The 16678-nt window shown below is 37.4% G+C and overlaps 1 protein-coding gene across 1 annotated transcript in view; it reads left to right on the top strand.

The window, feature by feature from the left end:
* The window catches only part of LOC138711154 (inactive dipeptidyl peptidase 10), a 491022-nt gene extending 482616 nt beyond the window's left edge, over positions 1 to 8406 (top strand). The window contains exon 14 of the mRNA XM_069842506.1: positions 7895 to 8406. Coding sequence (XP_069698607.1) covers positions 7895 to 8287 — 393 coding nt within the window. The 3' untranslated portion in view covers positions 8288 to 8406. The remainder of the gene's footprint in view (positions 1 to 7894) is intronic.
* The last annotated feature ends 8272 nt before the right edge of the window (positions 8407 to 16678 follow it).

Below are 16678 nucleotides of genomic sequence, written 5' to 3'. Positions count from 1 at the left end.
GAAGCGGGTCGGGGAAACCAGGATGCGACGTAAGCAAACGGACGACAGTACCTGTGCGAAAATATGATTCAATATTGAAAGCTCTTTCGTCACTGGAAAACGCGAACATATTTCTGGAACGTACTATACTCACTAACTCAGTAGTGCATACGCGGCCTCGGTTCTGTGTGGAGAACAGTTGGAAGATTACTAGTAGAGGGGGTGGGAGTGAAGTACATTGAAAAACTCAGGTACAATAAAAATTGAAGTAAAAATAAAATGATGTCCCTGTAGTATGAAGCATAATTTAGTACAGTATTTTTGGCCTACTATTTAATACAGTACTATTACACACCAAGTTATATTATTACACGTATTATTCAATTGGGGGTGCGAAGTAGCGTCGCAGATAAAGCATTGCGCTGTAAACCAGAAGATCGCGGGTTCGATTTTCTGCATTGGTCTAATCCTTCCAGTTCCAGTGCGACATTGAGGTGCACTGAGCCTCTATTTATTTTATTTTATTGGGTTATTTTACGACGCTTTATCAACATCTAGGTTATTTAGCGTCTGAATGAAATGAAGGTGATAATGCCGGTGAAATGAATCCGGGGTCCAGCACCGAAAGTTACCCAGCATTTGCTCGTATTGGGTTGAGGGAAAACCCCGGAAAAATCTTCAACCAGGTAACTTGCCCCAACCGGGATTCGAACCCGGGCCACCTGGTTTCGCGGCCAGACGTGCTGACCGTTACTCCACAGGTGTGGACCTGAGCCTCTAACTGAAATAATTAGTATGAGGGGTATTTACTTGGAGGGGTAAGAGCAGCAAGCACTAGGCCTGATATCTCCACTGATACTTAGTGCTGATTATCTCGCAAGAACGAGGCTAACATCCTAACACCTTAAGGGCCTTTCGGGTCCCTTAATGGGTCACCTTTCTTCTTATTCAATTCAGACTTAATTTAATAACTACTTATATAAAATACCGATTATCTATAAATAATATAGCATTATTGTTGAAATTTATATATACAGTACATATACCAGATGTTTCAGACTTTTTTCTCCAGCCTCTTTTCTCGAAAACTATGTGATACTGATCGTTTATAAAACAATTTTTGATAACCAAAACCTTTGTAAAGAATCGATTGGTGGCAGTAGGCTTGACTGTCCATTTCACACGCTCCATCTTTCTCCATATCCACATTTGAAACAGTCCTAGTCATTTCTCTTCACTTCGTCGTGATGTCCATATTTCTACTCCACACAATGTCACACTACACACAAAGCATTTCACTAGTCTTTTCCCAGAGGTCCGCAGAAGCTAACCATTTATTTTTCCACCCAAAACTGCAAACATTGCATGATGAGTCGTTTCAAAGTAAAATGTTCCGGACGTAAACTATCGTCACATCCGGATGTATGGGATGGGGATACGTGAAAGGCAACATAATGACAAAATCCACATTTTGCAGAATAATTATTTACTTACTTACTGGCTTTTAAGGAACCCGGAGGTTCATTGCCGCCCTCACATAAGCCCGCCATTGGTCCCTATCCTGAGCAAGATTAATCCAGTCTCTATCATCATATCCCACCTCCCTCAAATCCATTTTAATGTTATCTTTCCATCTACGTCTCGGCCTCCCCAAAGGTCTTTTTCCCTCCGGCCTCCCAACTAACACTCTATATGCATTTCTGGATTCGCCCATGCGTGCTACATGTCCTGCCCATCTCAAACGTCTGGATTTTATGTTCCTAATTATGTCAGGTGAAGAATACAATGCGTGCAGCTCTGCGTTGTGTAACTTTCTCCATTCTCCTGTAACTTCATCCCTCTTAGCCCCAAATATTTTCCTAAGAACCTTATTCTCAAAAACCCTTAATCTCTATTCCTCTCTCAAGTGAAAGTCCAAGTTTCACATCCATACAGAACAACCCGTAATATAAATTCTAACTTTCAGATTTTTTGACAGAAGACTAGATGACAAAAGCTTCTCAACCGAATAATAACAGGCATTTCCCATATTTATTCTGCGTTTAATTTCCTCCCGAGTGCCATTCATATTTGTTACTGTTGCTCCAAGATATTTGAATTTTTCCACCTCTTCGAAGGATAAATCTTCAATTTTTATAGTTCCATTTCGTACAATATTGTGGTCACGAGACATAATCATATACTTAGTCTTTTCGGGATTTACTTCCAACCATATCGCTTTACTTGCTTCAACTAGAATTCCCGCGTTTTCCCTAATCGTTTGTTGATTTTCTCCTAGCATATTCACGTCATCCGCATAGACAAGAAGCTGATGTAACGCAGAATAATTATAACATTAATTTTAATTTAATTAATTAATTTATTTATTTAATCTGACAGGATCAAGGCCATAACGCATTCTCTTTCATCCTACCAGATAGCACATATATTAATTCAAGCTCAGAAAATGATTAAAAATGCAACTGATTAAATTTGGGAACAGACTAGCCTATGTAAACATTAACAAAAACTAGAGTGAATGTTGGCTGTTATGACCTTTGCGTGTTTTAACAATCACGTGCTGAGCAATTGTTGGAGTTCAAACCTGGCTGACCCCATCACACAGGGTAATCTTTCACAATAACAAGCAGAAAATTCCCTTGGATGTTTGTGAGTTGAGGAGGTTATAGGTGAAATTTCAATTTTCTACATTTTTCAAGTTACGTCCTCGATTTTTTGTACACATAATCACGGTGTGATGGATAATGATGTTGTGAAGTTTCATTTCTGTGAGTGAAATAGCTTTTGAGTTATTAACAAAATATTTTGAAAAATGTTCATATTTCAAAATGAAGTGTGTTATTCAATTTTTCAATAAAATGTCTTAATTTTTTTTTGCAAGACTAGCGATATATTCAGAAAAAAACATCACGCATTAGTTTTCCTATATTTTTACTACAAGGCCACCGGGGTAGCTCGGTCGGTTAAGGCGCTTGCCTGCCGATCCGGAGTTTCGCTCGGGCGCGGGTTCGATTCCCGCTTGGGTTGATTACCTGGTTGGTTTTTTTCCGAGGTTTTCCCCACCCGTACGGCAAATGTCAGGTAATCTATGGCGAATCCTCGGCCTCATCTCACCAAATATAATCTCTCTATCACCAATTCCATCGATGCTAAATAACCTCGTAGTTGATACAGCGTCGTTAAATAACCAAGTAAAGAAATATTTACTACAAAAGGGGGGATAAAATGTAATAACCAATACATGCCTAAAAATAGAAATTTTCCTTTGCAACTATACTTAAATATTCCATTTTTTATTTCAATAAGTATTCATTTAATCATAACACTCAAGCGCTATTTTGTTGACCACGGTGTATAGAACATGCAGTAATAATGTCATGTTCCTATCATCAAAATTTACCTCTGATTGATGTTCTGGCTGATATGTACATCTATTATCAGGCAGTGGAGGGGAAAAAAGGAACTGGCCACCCTACCCCATTATCTCCTGGCCTAGTTGCCTCATGAGTGATGCCTTATTGGTGTTACTTATGAGATTCAAACTTGTCTTCGGACAGGTGACTAAAAACAACAACAATAATCATCAAAATTGTAAGAGCTTTTACACTTCGAACCTGACGAAATGTGCTGAAAAGAAAGTGTGAGAAAACAGCTTGTAAAATTTGTATACTGGGTGTTCATTTCAAAGTGTGTCATGACGTCACTGTTGTGAGTCAGCGATTTGAAGCGAGTTTCAGCTTTTATGTCAGAGAAGTTGCCTATTAATCAAGGCGTTCAATCTGAACTTGACAACGTGTACGGTATAACTTGAATGTCGTAGCAACAGATGGCGGTCTGTAAAGTCTGTGTGCTACCATAACCTCTTTCGAACTGTGTTTTGCGCGGGCAAGTCGTACGCAGGGTATTTGTTATCATCGATTGCGTACGGCAACATTCCACAACACAAATCAAAATGCTCCGTGTCCATGTTGACCGTCAAAGTTAATGTCAACAAATACGTAAGTAATCGTCTTAACCCTCTCCCCATATCCCGACAGTAAGAAAAAAAACTCACTTCAGTACGTGTTTCCAAACAGTTCACATTCTTGTCACTACTGGCGTTACCGTACGTATCGGTAGGTAATCTTCAGAATGAACGCCGTACTTGCTAGGCAACTTCTCTCGCATTTAGGTAATACGCCTCTGCGGAAGTGTAGGAAGATTGAATTCTCTAGGCTCATCGGCTAGCCACATAACGACATACAGCGAGCCATGACACATTTTGAACTGAACACCCAGTAGAATTAAAGTTCAGGTGTGATTTTTATCCTTTAGAGCGCCGTAGAACATTGAAACTTGTTCAACATATAAATAAGAGATTGCCGATTCATTTTTAAACGAAAATTAAATTGCTATTTTTGACTGAAAATGACCAAAATTTCACCCGTCACCTCCTTAAAGAAAATAATGGTAAATAACCTTAAAAGCTGGGCTTCAAATACGGCTTATAAGCCAAAATGTACCCTTCTGCTGAGCACTTCAGAAACATTTATCCTTGTCGTTAACGAAAACAAGCCAGAAGCATCTCATTTTGCACTACAATAGAGACAAATTGATATTGCCCACTATGGGTCGTTCTCACGAAAAAGTACACTTTACTGTCACAGCAACGTTTTTCCTCAAATAATAACTCTAGGTACTCCGTATTTATACAAAAATTAAAAGTAAAACTGAATGAACATACAGTTGGAAGTGCAAATTAATTTAATTTCCTACAATTAAATGTCATTCAACGTGAAAAGTCACGTTCTCCCGATCCCCATATTTGGTCCAGAGATCTAGCTGATTTATAGTGAATAATTAAGGACAGATGTGATGAGCAAGAATGTGTTTCAAAAGTCTGACGAAGAGGCAACTGAAACTCTGTTTTGTTCCATTCTTGGAAGTTATTTTTTGTACTTAATAGTTCCTATTAGCAGCAAAGCTTTCGTTTTCATTATCAAGGGAGGTTTCGAAGTGATAGTTCTGGAGGTTTTCCTTGCGAACTTAAAATACCAGTCACTCATTACGGATGAAATATCATATTACGATACAAGGTTGGGAGATGCTTTTTACATAATCGAGGAAAGTTTTAAAAACGAGCAGCGCGAGTTTTTCAATTTCAGAGATTTTGTAATGCACTTCACAAACGTGTATTATGCAGTATTTTTTGCACGATAGTATATTTCGAAAGTAATATTGTTTTTAAATCTTAATATGGAGTACGTACATTACGTACAGTTTTGTGGAGGGTACCTAACAATTAATATAAGGTACCCTCCACCAGTGGCGTAGCATGAAATTTTGAGTAGGGGAAGCTAACTCAAGTTGTCTTTCATGCAATATGAGAAAACGTATTACAAAAATACAGTCTTAAAATAAATAGTAGTCAATTTCAAGTCAGCAGTCGAAGATTGGTTGGAACATCGTAAGTAACACCAATAAGGCATGACCTCAAATGATACGTAATAAAATATGATTTCACGGTTTACACATATCTCTAACAAATAGACACGTATACGTATAACATTAGCTCACTCCCTGTCATACTTAGAGAAATCACAATATTAGTATCATTACGTAAGTATGCGTCTGTCTTTTGGTTGTGTCCTTCATTGACAGCAAGGGAGTCGGTCATTTCTTTTTAAATCACACTTTTGTTCGTAAGTCAGTTTTGATAATACAGTTGTCCTAAAAAAATTCACGTAAATTGATGTCAGGAACTGTTATTTCGCTCATTATTTATTATCGGTCTGCTTGGAAGCTGGTGTGTGCAGGCTTCTTGTTTACTGCTGCATCACAAATCATCCTGAGCTGCCGCATCACAATATTTAATGCGTAAATATAAATTCTATTAAAATTGAGAAATAATTTTCTTCATAAACTGCAGGTTTATTATGAAATTATTATTAACTGGGGAAGCTAAGCTTTTTAGCTTACATTGACGCTACGCCACTGCCCTCCACAAAACTGGCTTCATTTATACACCGAAGGATCCTTGATCTCCAGAGAACAAGTGCCGGTGCAGGTGTTACGTGCTGTCTCTTCTCACTTTATAGATCTCTTGGATATGGAACAACAAGTTTTGGTGGTGAAATCATCGCAATAAGGGAAAGTCTCAGAAATCTTCTATGCCACATCAATAAATTTAGGAATGCAGTTATATTGTCAGACTCCAAAGCAGCTATTCTAGCAATAGTCTTTAAACACACACCTTCATCTCAAACAGCAGAAATAACTAAAATGCTCTCTCAATTAATATCACTCAATAAAAGAATTGTATTCCAATGGATACCATCCCATTGTGGAATCCTGGGAAAGAGAATGCGGATGCTTTAGCAAAGAAGGGCAGCACTGCTACTTACAGACCTGTTACTAAATCTACGTATTACTCTGTGAAGAGATTTATTAAATCTACATACTTAGACTTCAACAAACAAAATTTGATAACACAATCCCAAGGGAAAAAATGGAACTCTCTGCATCAAAATCCACAGTTAATTCCCGATTTACCACGAAAATCGTCTGTAGCTGCATTTAGATTGGCAACAGGCCATGATTGTTTGGCCAAGCAACTGCATAGAATTGGAATATATCAGTCCCCTAACTGCCCATTGTGCAACTCAAACCAAGAAATGGATTCGGAACATCTCAAAATCTGTGCTTCAGTGGCTGGTCATGAGGATATCTTTGAAAAATATTGGAGTGCAAAAGGTCAAATGACTTCATTGTCAAATGCCTGGCATTAGAAAACAACAACAACAACAACAATATTACACTATGAACAGCTGACTGATATCAGCAGTCTGGCCAACGTACAAACTTCACCATCAATTTCAATGTGAAGGAGTAAAAATTATTCAGACACTTGTAATATTTCGTATTGAATTGGAATAATTTTTATTTCTTTTTGTTAAGAGAAGTTTGAATTACATTTCAAATACACTGATTTGTTTCGTATACTGTATATTAATTAACACTGTCTTTTGAGTATGAATTTTACATTAATTCTAGGATTGTACATACGTAGAAGGCAGTGGTTTTCATTACAACTCTAGAGCAGTTATTTGTAATATTTCAATATACTTAACTAGGTTGCAAACTCTGAATTCAGTAAAATCAACTTTCAATCTTGATGGCTGTGACGATGAGATAACACACTATCGTGCAAAAAATAATTTTATGCTCGACCATGCCGAAATGTAGTAATTATACACCTGGTAGCAGCCCTTTAATGGACCTCATTAAAGTACACCTATTCATTAAAGTTCAGGTGTTCCACCAATCAGAAAACACCATTGTAGCAATATGAAAGCGCAAGTATCGATTATTCTCGGATACGCAATCTAAAGACAACTAGCGAAACGTCACGGAGGCTGGAAATCCAATACTGTCGCAGAAGGTTATGTTCTGTTACTATAATAATTAGCGTTAATTGTAAATAATATTCAAATAAATTCAATTTGTCATCTCGTTTTTCAATGTCTAAATCAATTTCAAGGTTATATCAAGATTAATGTTTATTTTACTCTCAAGATTATATCAAGGTCAATGACATTTGTTTCTCGGAAAAAATCAATACTTTCGCGTCTGCGCATATCTCACAATTTACGAGATATTGCACAAGGTCAGTTCCGCTCCCCAGTCAGATAAGAATTACATGAATACTTATAATTTCAAGTTAGAAATATGGTCGAGCATAAAAAGTCTTATGAAACTTGTCTATAATGGTAATTAAGAGGCTCGTATGAAAATTATGAAACTCGCTTGCGCTCGTTTCATAAACATACTCGCGTCTTAATTACTACCATTATAAGCTCGTTGCATAATGTACTATTCCAACAAAGCGAGCAATAGCTAGCTGGCGGATAAAACTCGATGTTTTGTGGAATTTCAGTCGAAAGGAAGCTCAAAGAGGCGACAAAAAGAGCCCACTGCTCGGAGACAGCTCTTCTCAGCCAACGACTGCCTCCAAAAAGAGAATTTAGCTGATATGAGTCCAGTTCGGAGAAATGGAGAGGGGAGACCAGTCTCAAAAAGGCAGAGGCGATCCCTGCCTGTGAAGACGGACGAACCAGAGCTGGATGTGATTTCGGTACTCTCGGAAGAGAGCGACAAATCTGTGATCTACGTCGAGACTAGGAAAAGAGCCAACTCCCCCAACTTCCTGCTGAGCAGAGAGGAGATGGAAATGCTGGACGACATCCTGGACATGCTGGATTGCTCCAGGGGGGCGTGGCCTGACGATCTCGAAGACGTGGATGTCAGACCTTTTGAGTCCGATTCTTAATGTTTTTAACCTACTGTTAGAGTTTATGGATTACTGGTGTTCGTGATGTTTACATTGATTATGTATCATGATATGTCTTGGTCTGTGTTTAAATTGTGACAAAATTTAATAAATGTTTTATACAAATATGGATGCAATTATGCATGTCTGTATGTTATTTTACGTCCTTCTGCTACTACACATTTAACGGAAAGGGTTAGGTTTCTCGCTATGGGATGTTTATAGTAGGTCTACTTTCAAAAGGACTTCATATTTTTCCTTGTCTTGGAATTTTATTGTATTGTCTTAAGGGGCAATAGGACTGAAGTTTTGGCCAAAATAGTAAAAAAAAAAAAAAAATTGTTTTTTTTTTTCAGCCTGCGCCTACTATTTTTAAAGGTCTGGCGGCCAATTTTAAAATGCTACAACCACTAAAAATTGCGTTTTCTCAAAACTACGTTTTTGATCAATAATAAAGTTCCGAGCGGAATCCAGTTGCTCCAATTTACATGAAACTTTGCAAGAATATTCAGCATATTGCAATACACAAAGCTGTGCATGGAATCAGCTCTTCACTGAAAACTTTTCAGGATATGAATTTCTAACTTCTAAAAATTACAGAAAATTATCAAGCAAAAATTATGATTTGTAAGAAAATTTTTATCTTATGAACAAATTCTCAAAATCCATGCGCAGTTTTATCATGGAATGTAAGTCCTCCAGAAAAGATTTTGAAATGAAAAAACAATTCTGAAGCCGTCAGGGATGTTTTGAATTTGCTCATAATTTAATACAATTAAAATACATGAAAATTAATATGTAAGGAACTAATGAATAAATCTTGATGAAATTTGGTACTGTTATTTAAACGTGCAGACACAGAATTTTAAAGAAATTAATAAAAAAACTTTAAAAGTTTCAAAACTCAGTTCCAGTATCCTTTGAGCGGTGTTAGGGCTGAAATTTTGAAATTCATTATTTTTAAGCAATCTTTTTCATCTTCTATGACATGCACAGATAACATGTGCTACCATACCAAATATTTTGAACTTCATAGGTCAAATCTTTGAAATTAATTATTTTATTGTGTGTTTGTATCGTTTTAATGCTCGTTATTTTGCAATTTTTATTTCTTTTTAACTCAAATTTCGTCAGTAGTTACTACAAAGTTAGGTAACTAAGAATTGCTCTCGATCTTGTTGTGTCCCTAATATTTTTATAGAAAATTCTTCATTTCATCATTTATTTATTTATTTATATATATATTTATTTATTTATTTATTTTTGTAATTTCAATAAATGTGAAAATTTCAAACCAAGAAATGGATTCGGAACACCTCAAAATCTGTGCTTCGGTGGCTGACCATGATAATATCTTTGAAAAATATTGGAGTGCAAAAGGTCAAATGACTTTATTGTCAAACGCCTGGCATTAGAAAACAACAACAACATAAATGTGAAAATTTCACCAGCACGTATGGGCGAATCCAGAAATGCACACAGTGTTAGTTGGGAGGCCGGAGAGAAAAAGACTTTTGGGGAGGCCGAGACATAGATGGGAAGATAATATTAAAATGGATTTGAGGGAGGTGGAATATGATGGTAGAGACTGGATTAATCTTGCTCAGGATAGGAACCATTGGCGGGCTTATGTGAGGGCGGCAATGAACCTGCGGGTTCGTTAAAAGTAAGTAAGTAAGTAAGTAAGTAAGTAAGTAAGTATATACCTCACATTAAAATCCAGAGAAAATTTATTTATCCATACATTATGAACATATTCTGATAGTTGCAAGAAGATACCATACGTCGGAATTTGAGACGGAAATAGACTTTTATACCGTTGAAATTGTAAGAAAAAAATGGAAAGGGAGAAAACAGCATGTAAACATAACATTGAATAGTCCTGCAATATTATGCTACCCCGGAGAGCTTAAAATGACAGCAGGACAAAATTGGTGTTTTATGAAAGAAAAAACATTGGAATATTTTTGAGTATGAGAATGAAAAATTGATACTTTTGACAAAAATATCGAAATTTCTGCGTTAACCCCTTTTATGCGGGAGCTAAGCGTCATGCTGACAATTGTGAATGTCTTGTGTAAACTCGAAATTCTCACAAGCAAGACTAAAATGAAGAGGTGATCTGGACGATAATTTCCACAATAAAAAATTAATTCCGCCCTGGCGAATATCGGTAAGTTAAAACACTTGATTAAATTTTATCTTACCTTTAATTTAGAACTATCCTAAATCACTGTCTTGCATATACAGGGTGAAAAGTAAGTAATGCAATTAATTATAGGGGGTTATTATTTGAGATATTTCAAACAAAAAGGTTTAATACAATTTTGCTCGTTTTTGCTTCCTTTTCGAGATGAAAATTGTTTTATACGAAACATTTAATAGCGTATTTTGGGACAACTACTGAATTAATCTCCAATATGTTCAGTAAATTTAAGAGAGCAGAGTACTAGGTTATGATAGTTAAATGCTATGTTTTATTTAACGACGCTCGCAACTGCAGAGGTTATATCAGCGTCGCCGGATGTGCCGGAATTTTGTCCCGCAGGAGTTCTTTTACATGCCAGTAAATCTACTGACATGAGCCTGTCGCATTTAAGCACACTTAAATGGGCAACCTTGGGCATAGGAGGCCGGCGCTATACCAACTCGCCAACCAGGTCAACTACTATGATAGTAAATGATTGGAAGAATTTTATATCGTCCTTTAAATGTGCTGAAATTTGATCTTCACAAATGTAACTTCTCGTGCTGCAAAGAAATTCATTCTACTGAGCATGTCCGTGACTTTATTTTATTCTCGGTTTACCGCTTCATTTCTAGGCAAGTATTTTCCTGTTCGAATTAATTATTAATTAGAAATGTGTTGTGTCTGGCTGTATGTCCAACAATTCTTTAATATCTTCTTTATTTTCTACAGTATTGCAATGTACCCTCTTCAAAACATTTAATATTTGACACTTTTTCTTCCAGCTTATTTGTAATATTCTACGCCAGAGCCATATTTCCCTAGCTTCTGAATGATTCTTATCTCGCTTTCCAATTTATCAGCTGTCCCTGCCATATATTTTTTTTATAAACAGCTTTCCCAATGACGGGACTGCCTCATTGGACAAAGCATAGTAAACATTTTGAGTGAAAACAAAAGAGAAATGAGGAGAACGAAAAAAAATGAAAATTAAGTACAGGAAAGATAATAGCATGCATAACAGGCCTAAACATAGTAAACAAACAGATTAGACATTCGAGCAAAACTCTCCCTTTTTAAGAAACAAAGTACAGATGGTATTTTAAAATGGCAAGTGATCCTCTGATAGCGGCAAGGGAAACATCACGAATGAAGTCGTTGTTCAGCTGGAACTTCTTGCAGAAACTGACAAAGAGGCGAGGTATTGTGCCCCTATCGCCAACCATTAGCCCAACTACTTCAATGGAGGTCAGGTGATATTTCTCCAAATAGAATGGAACTGTGGGCTCATAAATTCTGCATTTTTTTTCTGAGTGGACTTCAGCGGGCTGTTGTTCCTTTGCCTCGAACCTGACTGTCGGGTCGATAATGTAGGCGGATGTAGAGCCTGGTGGAAGGGCAAGCATGTCAATTCGCCGACAGGATCCCTCTTGAGAGATGCCATGGACTTCTTCGTGCACAGTGAGACCTTTCTTCCTCAAGGCTTCGCCAATCATGGACCTGATTCTGTGATGTCTAGAGTTCCGCAGGACAGGCACCCAAAACGTGGCCAAGAGTTTCAATCTCACTGACGCAACGACGACAGTGGTTTCCGTCTCGGGACCTTCCTGGTATAGCACGCAGCGGACAAACATTAGCTGTCATTTTACGAGCTAGTCTCCATTCACTGCTAGTGAGGCGATCAGGTTGTCGGATCCATTTATTGGCGGGAGTGAACTCAGTGGCGGCTCCTGCATATTTCTTAAGAGGAGGAAAGAAGTTAACAGCGCAAAATGACACATTCTTGAGAGAAACGTGCTACAAATTAGCATACATGCATACTTGTAAGATCAGATAGTGTTAGGGTTGGCCTTCTCTTTTGTACAGCAATAATCTGTTCTTGTAAACTGAGTTTCCTGAATTGTCCAAAATATGTTTTCACTTCCATTCATTGTTGAATAATTACACAAATTAACAATTACAAGGAAATTCACAACATCGCAGCATTTTTCGCACACACTACAGCATCACACGTGTTGGAGGAAGAGACTAGCTACTAACACGTAACCGGAATCGTTTTACGGAAGTGGGAATGAGAAATAATCTGTCAGGAGAGCGAGAACACTGCACCCACTCACGTGGTCTGTGTTGCCACATGTACATTTTACAAGTTCAGTATCACATGCTTTTGAAGAATGTCAGATCTTTTAAAGTCATACTACCATTATTGTTCAAAACTGCCGGTGACCGATTAGTTTTGTTATGTTAATAATAATGTAGTTTGGAGTACAATTTCAAATATATTTGTACAAAACTGACAACTTGGCTGTTGTCCTGTCTAGTAGACAATGAATGGAAGTGAATTTCAGGGGCCAAAAAGATCTGCGATACTAACGTAGAACTACTTCCTCTTCGTTTTATATAAATCCAACTTCAACTTTCAGATATCCTCGAATGTTTCAAACCATGAGTAGTAGCTTATGTAAGTACAATGAATTATATATTTTGTTTTATAATTAAAAAAAAAAAGTTATATGGTGTCTTTCATAGCTTTGCGTTAACACTGTTTTTATTTTGCCTCCTCCTAGATGTGTTATAGTCTGGTTGAATGCAGCAACGTTAGATGGCAGCGGTAGCGAGCTTGCTGCACGACCAGTCGGTTTCTATTTCCCGCCCATGCGCTGATTCAGAGGAGGATCTCCTCCCTCTCCGTTCATTTACTTGCTTTAAAACTCTGCTTCTGTGTCTGGCCGCTAGTGCGCTGTTGTCTATGTGTGTTAACTGCAGTAAAGGAGGAAAGGATTGACTTTCCTCCACACAAACAATCTTGCATCTTTCTCATAGTTTTCTAGCAGCACATGATTGCGCGTCGTTTAAAACTCGATCAAACGAGGTTTTCTTATAGCTGTGAACATAAAAATTATCGAATCTTCCTCGAATTTCAAGGCATATATTTCATTTGGTATTTACTTCCAAAAGAAGAAAAATGTGAGGAGGACGTTCCTCCCTTCCCTCCCCCGAGAAACCGCCACTGAGTGAACTCCTTATAGAGGATGACGCCTTTCCCTTTCTGATTTAAAGAGCACCAAGATTGAAATGCTCGCTCCCTGAGCTCTTGTCTCAATTTTTTCACTTGAAGTGAATCAGAAGAGATGTTTTGAAGTCCAAGTTTATTTAAACAAACCCCAATTTCATTAGACAAGTTGCGACAAGCGTTTACATGGATATTTTGGGATCGTTGTAAGCTCTGACATGCATTGATATGCTGCAAAAAAGCTTCCCAGCTAGATTTAAATAGAGATACGTGAAAAGACGTCGTATATACAGAGTGACTTCTAATTAATCGTATTCCAGTATAGTGAAGGTAAAATGCAGTACATTTAACTCCTCTCCCCTAACGGTATATCCTCAAGTTATTAGTTTCCGATATCTCAGGTTAAAGACTCTCATATGAGAAGGGTAATATTAACAAATGCCGCGTCCAAAGATGTGATGTCTTTGTTTCCGATTGTATGACTCTTATCTATCCTTATACTGCTTTTTTGAGGCTTGAAAGTAATGTAATTTTCCCCAAGATAGGTTACTAATCATAATCATAATCATCGTACTGTTATTGCAAGTTATCTTGAACCTTATATCCCCTAAGTCTGACTTTCGAACTGCTCGGTACGGCATGTACTCATCAACGTAACGGCACGGCAAGGATGCCCCTCCCTCGGGTAACGTGACTCTTTTCAGAAAACGTTGGTTCTTTCACTTTACGGCTCTCTACTGTAAAAGAACTTGGTTCAATACAGACATCATCTCACGACACACTGGTTTTGAGAGGAGAACATAGATTGGTAGCAGGTTTTAATTAACCTGTAATGAGTAAGTATTTAAATATAATCGTGTGTACACTCCTCCTGTCTCATCCGGCCTGGGGAGCGGCAATGGCAGAGTTACTACAGCTATTTTTATACATTATATAGGCCTACATGACTTACACCTAAAGCTGATATGTACATATTCTTATAACAATATTTTACAGGCTTATTATTTGAATTTACATTAATTTACAATTATACACAATCCATATCTCTATCATTGCTGCCATCATTGCTTTTTCCAAAATTAATTATTTCGTCAATGGCATCATCCATTCGGAATTATCTTCTTAATCGTAGGTACTACTTTCTGAACAGGACAGAATTCTTCGATTGTATCCTGAATGACATGTTGATCAAGTCGTCCACTTCAACTTTACACAAGTCCTAATTCTGGAATAAAATAATATGTTTTGCAGACTATAACAAAATAATAACTTACAACAGTAATTCATTATGTCGCTCACAGTACACACACTATCGTACATAACGTTTATAGCAATAATTTCTTATCATTACATATCTATTCTTTCCTGAAGTAGTGTGAGGTTCAATCGGTTGTAATTCAATATTATTCTTAATTCTCTTCACGGAACTAATACTTTTGCCAGAGTATTTACCCGCTCTCTCATATTCCTTATCAAGAGGTTCCAGCAAACATTTTTTTAATTTTTCCTCCTCGCAACACTTATATTATATTTGCGATAATTTGTCTTTCACCGCTGTGGATAACAGCGTTACTTTTTCTCCGCGGTGGTGTGATTTCGCCATAATTACTACCATGTGGTTGCTGCTCCATGTTAACACTACTGGTACGCAGTGAAGGAAATAGTTCTATGTTTCTTGACAAGAGATTATGCTGCGGAGCATGCGCAAACAACTCAGTTGGCTCCACCCACGTTACGCGCTTCCTTCCCTCTGCCTCTCTGTCCCCGCTCAGAAAGTTCAAGATAACTTGCATTGACAGTACTAGTCATAATTTCCAATTCAGAAGATAATTTACAAAGAGGATTATATACATTAAATAGAATATTAAAAGATTTTGGGATGGAAATTTCAGCACAAAAATCAAAAGTAATGGCATTTTTAGGACACGACCCAGTCAGAATAAGATAATACACAATAACCAATGCCTCGAACAAGTACAAAATTTCAATTATCTGGGTTGTGAAATATCTTATCAAAATGAAAAAGATGTGAACAAGAAAATTACCAAATTTACACAAATTCTGGGAATAATAAAGAATACATTAAAAGCTAAATTATACAAAAATCTACATTATCCTCCCTTTTATACGGAAGCGAGATTTGGACATTAAAGAAAAAAGACATGAACAGAATCAAAGCAACGGAAATGAAATTTTTCAGGAGGACAGCAGGATATACTCTTTTAGATCGAAAAAGAAATGAAGAAATTTTAGAACAATTAGAAGTAGAGTCAGTAGAAGAAAAAATCAGCAGATACAAATTCAATTGGATAGATCATGTAAGAAGAATGGAAAACTCAAGAATCCCAAAAATTATGATGCAGTATAAACCTAGAGGACGTCGTCGACCAGGAAGACCTTTTAGAAGACTGCTAGATGGGGCCGAAACAGGTCTACAGAGGCCTAATTCGTGAAGGATGTTGATGATGATGATGACTCTTAGATAATGCATCACTACAATAACAGTAACATACTCCATCTTAATATTAAGAATGTACATAAATTTTATGTTTATTATTTGAGTGAACTATATTTGTTCATATATATTATTATAATGTACCGAAGTACATATGATATTTCCGACGCCGGGGTGGACTCCGGTGTGGCTTAGTGGATAAAGCGTCAGCACGTAGAGCTGAAAACCCGGGTTCAAATCCCGGCGCCGGAGAGAATTTTTCTCCGTTCCATTACTCTTTCATCGTATGATGACGCAGAATATCTGCATGGAAATATCATATGCACTTCGGTACATTAAAATAATATATATGATATGCGTAAATCATTTCGTGATTTAAGACGGCGCTTATTCCGTCGGATCCCGGCCAACTAGTCACTCATAACGAGTGCACCTCAGCACATGTGTGGACTTCAGTCCTACGTTCATAGACATCTATGACGTAGTGCAGAGGGCGGCCACTAGAGGGAACCCAAGAGTTGGAACTTAAAACTGAGACGATTCTTCCGACGCCGGGGTGGAATCCGGTGTGGCTTAGTGGATAAAGCGTCAGCACGTAGAGCTGAAAACCGGGTTCAAATCCCGGCGCCGGAGAGAATTTTTCTCCGTTCCATTACTCTTTCATCGTATGATGACGCGGAATATCTGAATGGAAATATCATATGCACTTCGGTACATTAAAATAATATATATGAT

This window comes from Periplaneta americana, chromosome 12 (assembly GCF_040183065.1).
Source record: "Periplaneta americana isolate PAMFEO1 chromosome 12, P.americana_PAMFEO1_priV1, whole genome shotgun sequence".
NCBI classification, from domain to species: Eukaryota; Metazoa; Arthropoda; class Insecta; order Blattodea; family Blattidae; genus Periplaneta; species Periplaneta americana.
The sequence above is the reverse complement of the archived record's forward strand: the minus strand, read 5'-3'. Positions and strand labels throughout refer to the sequence as shown.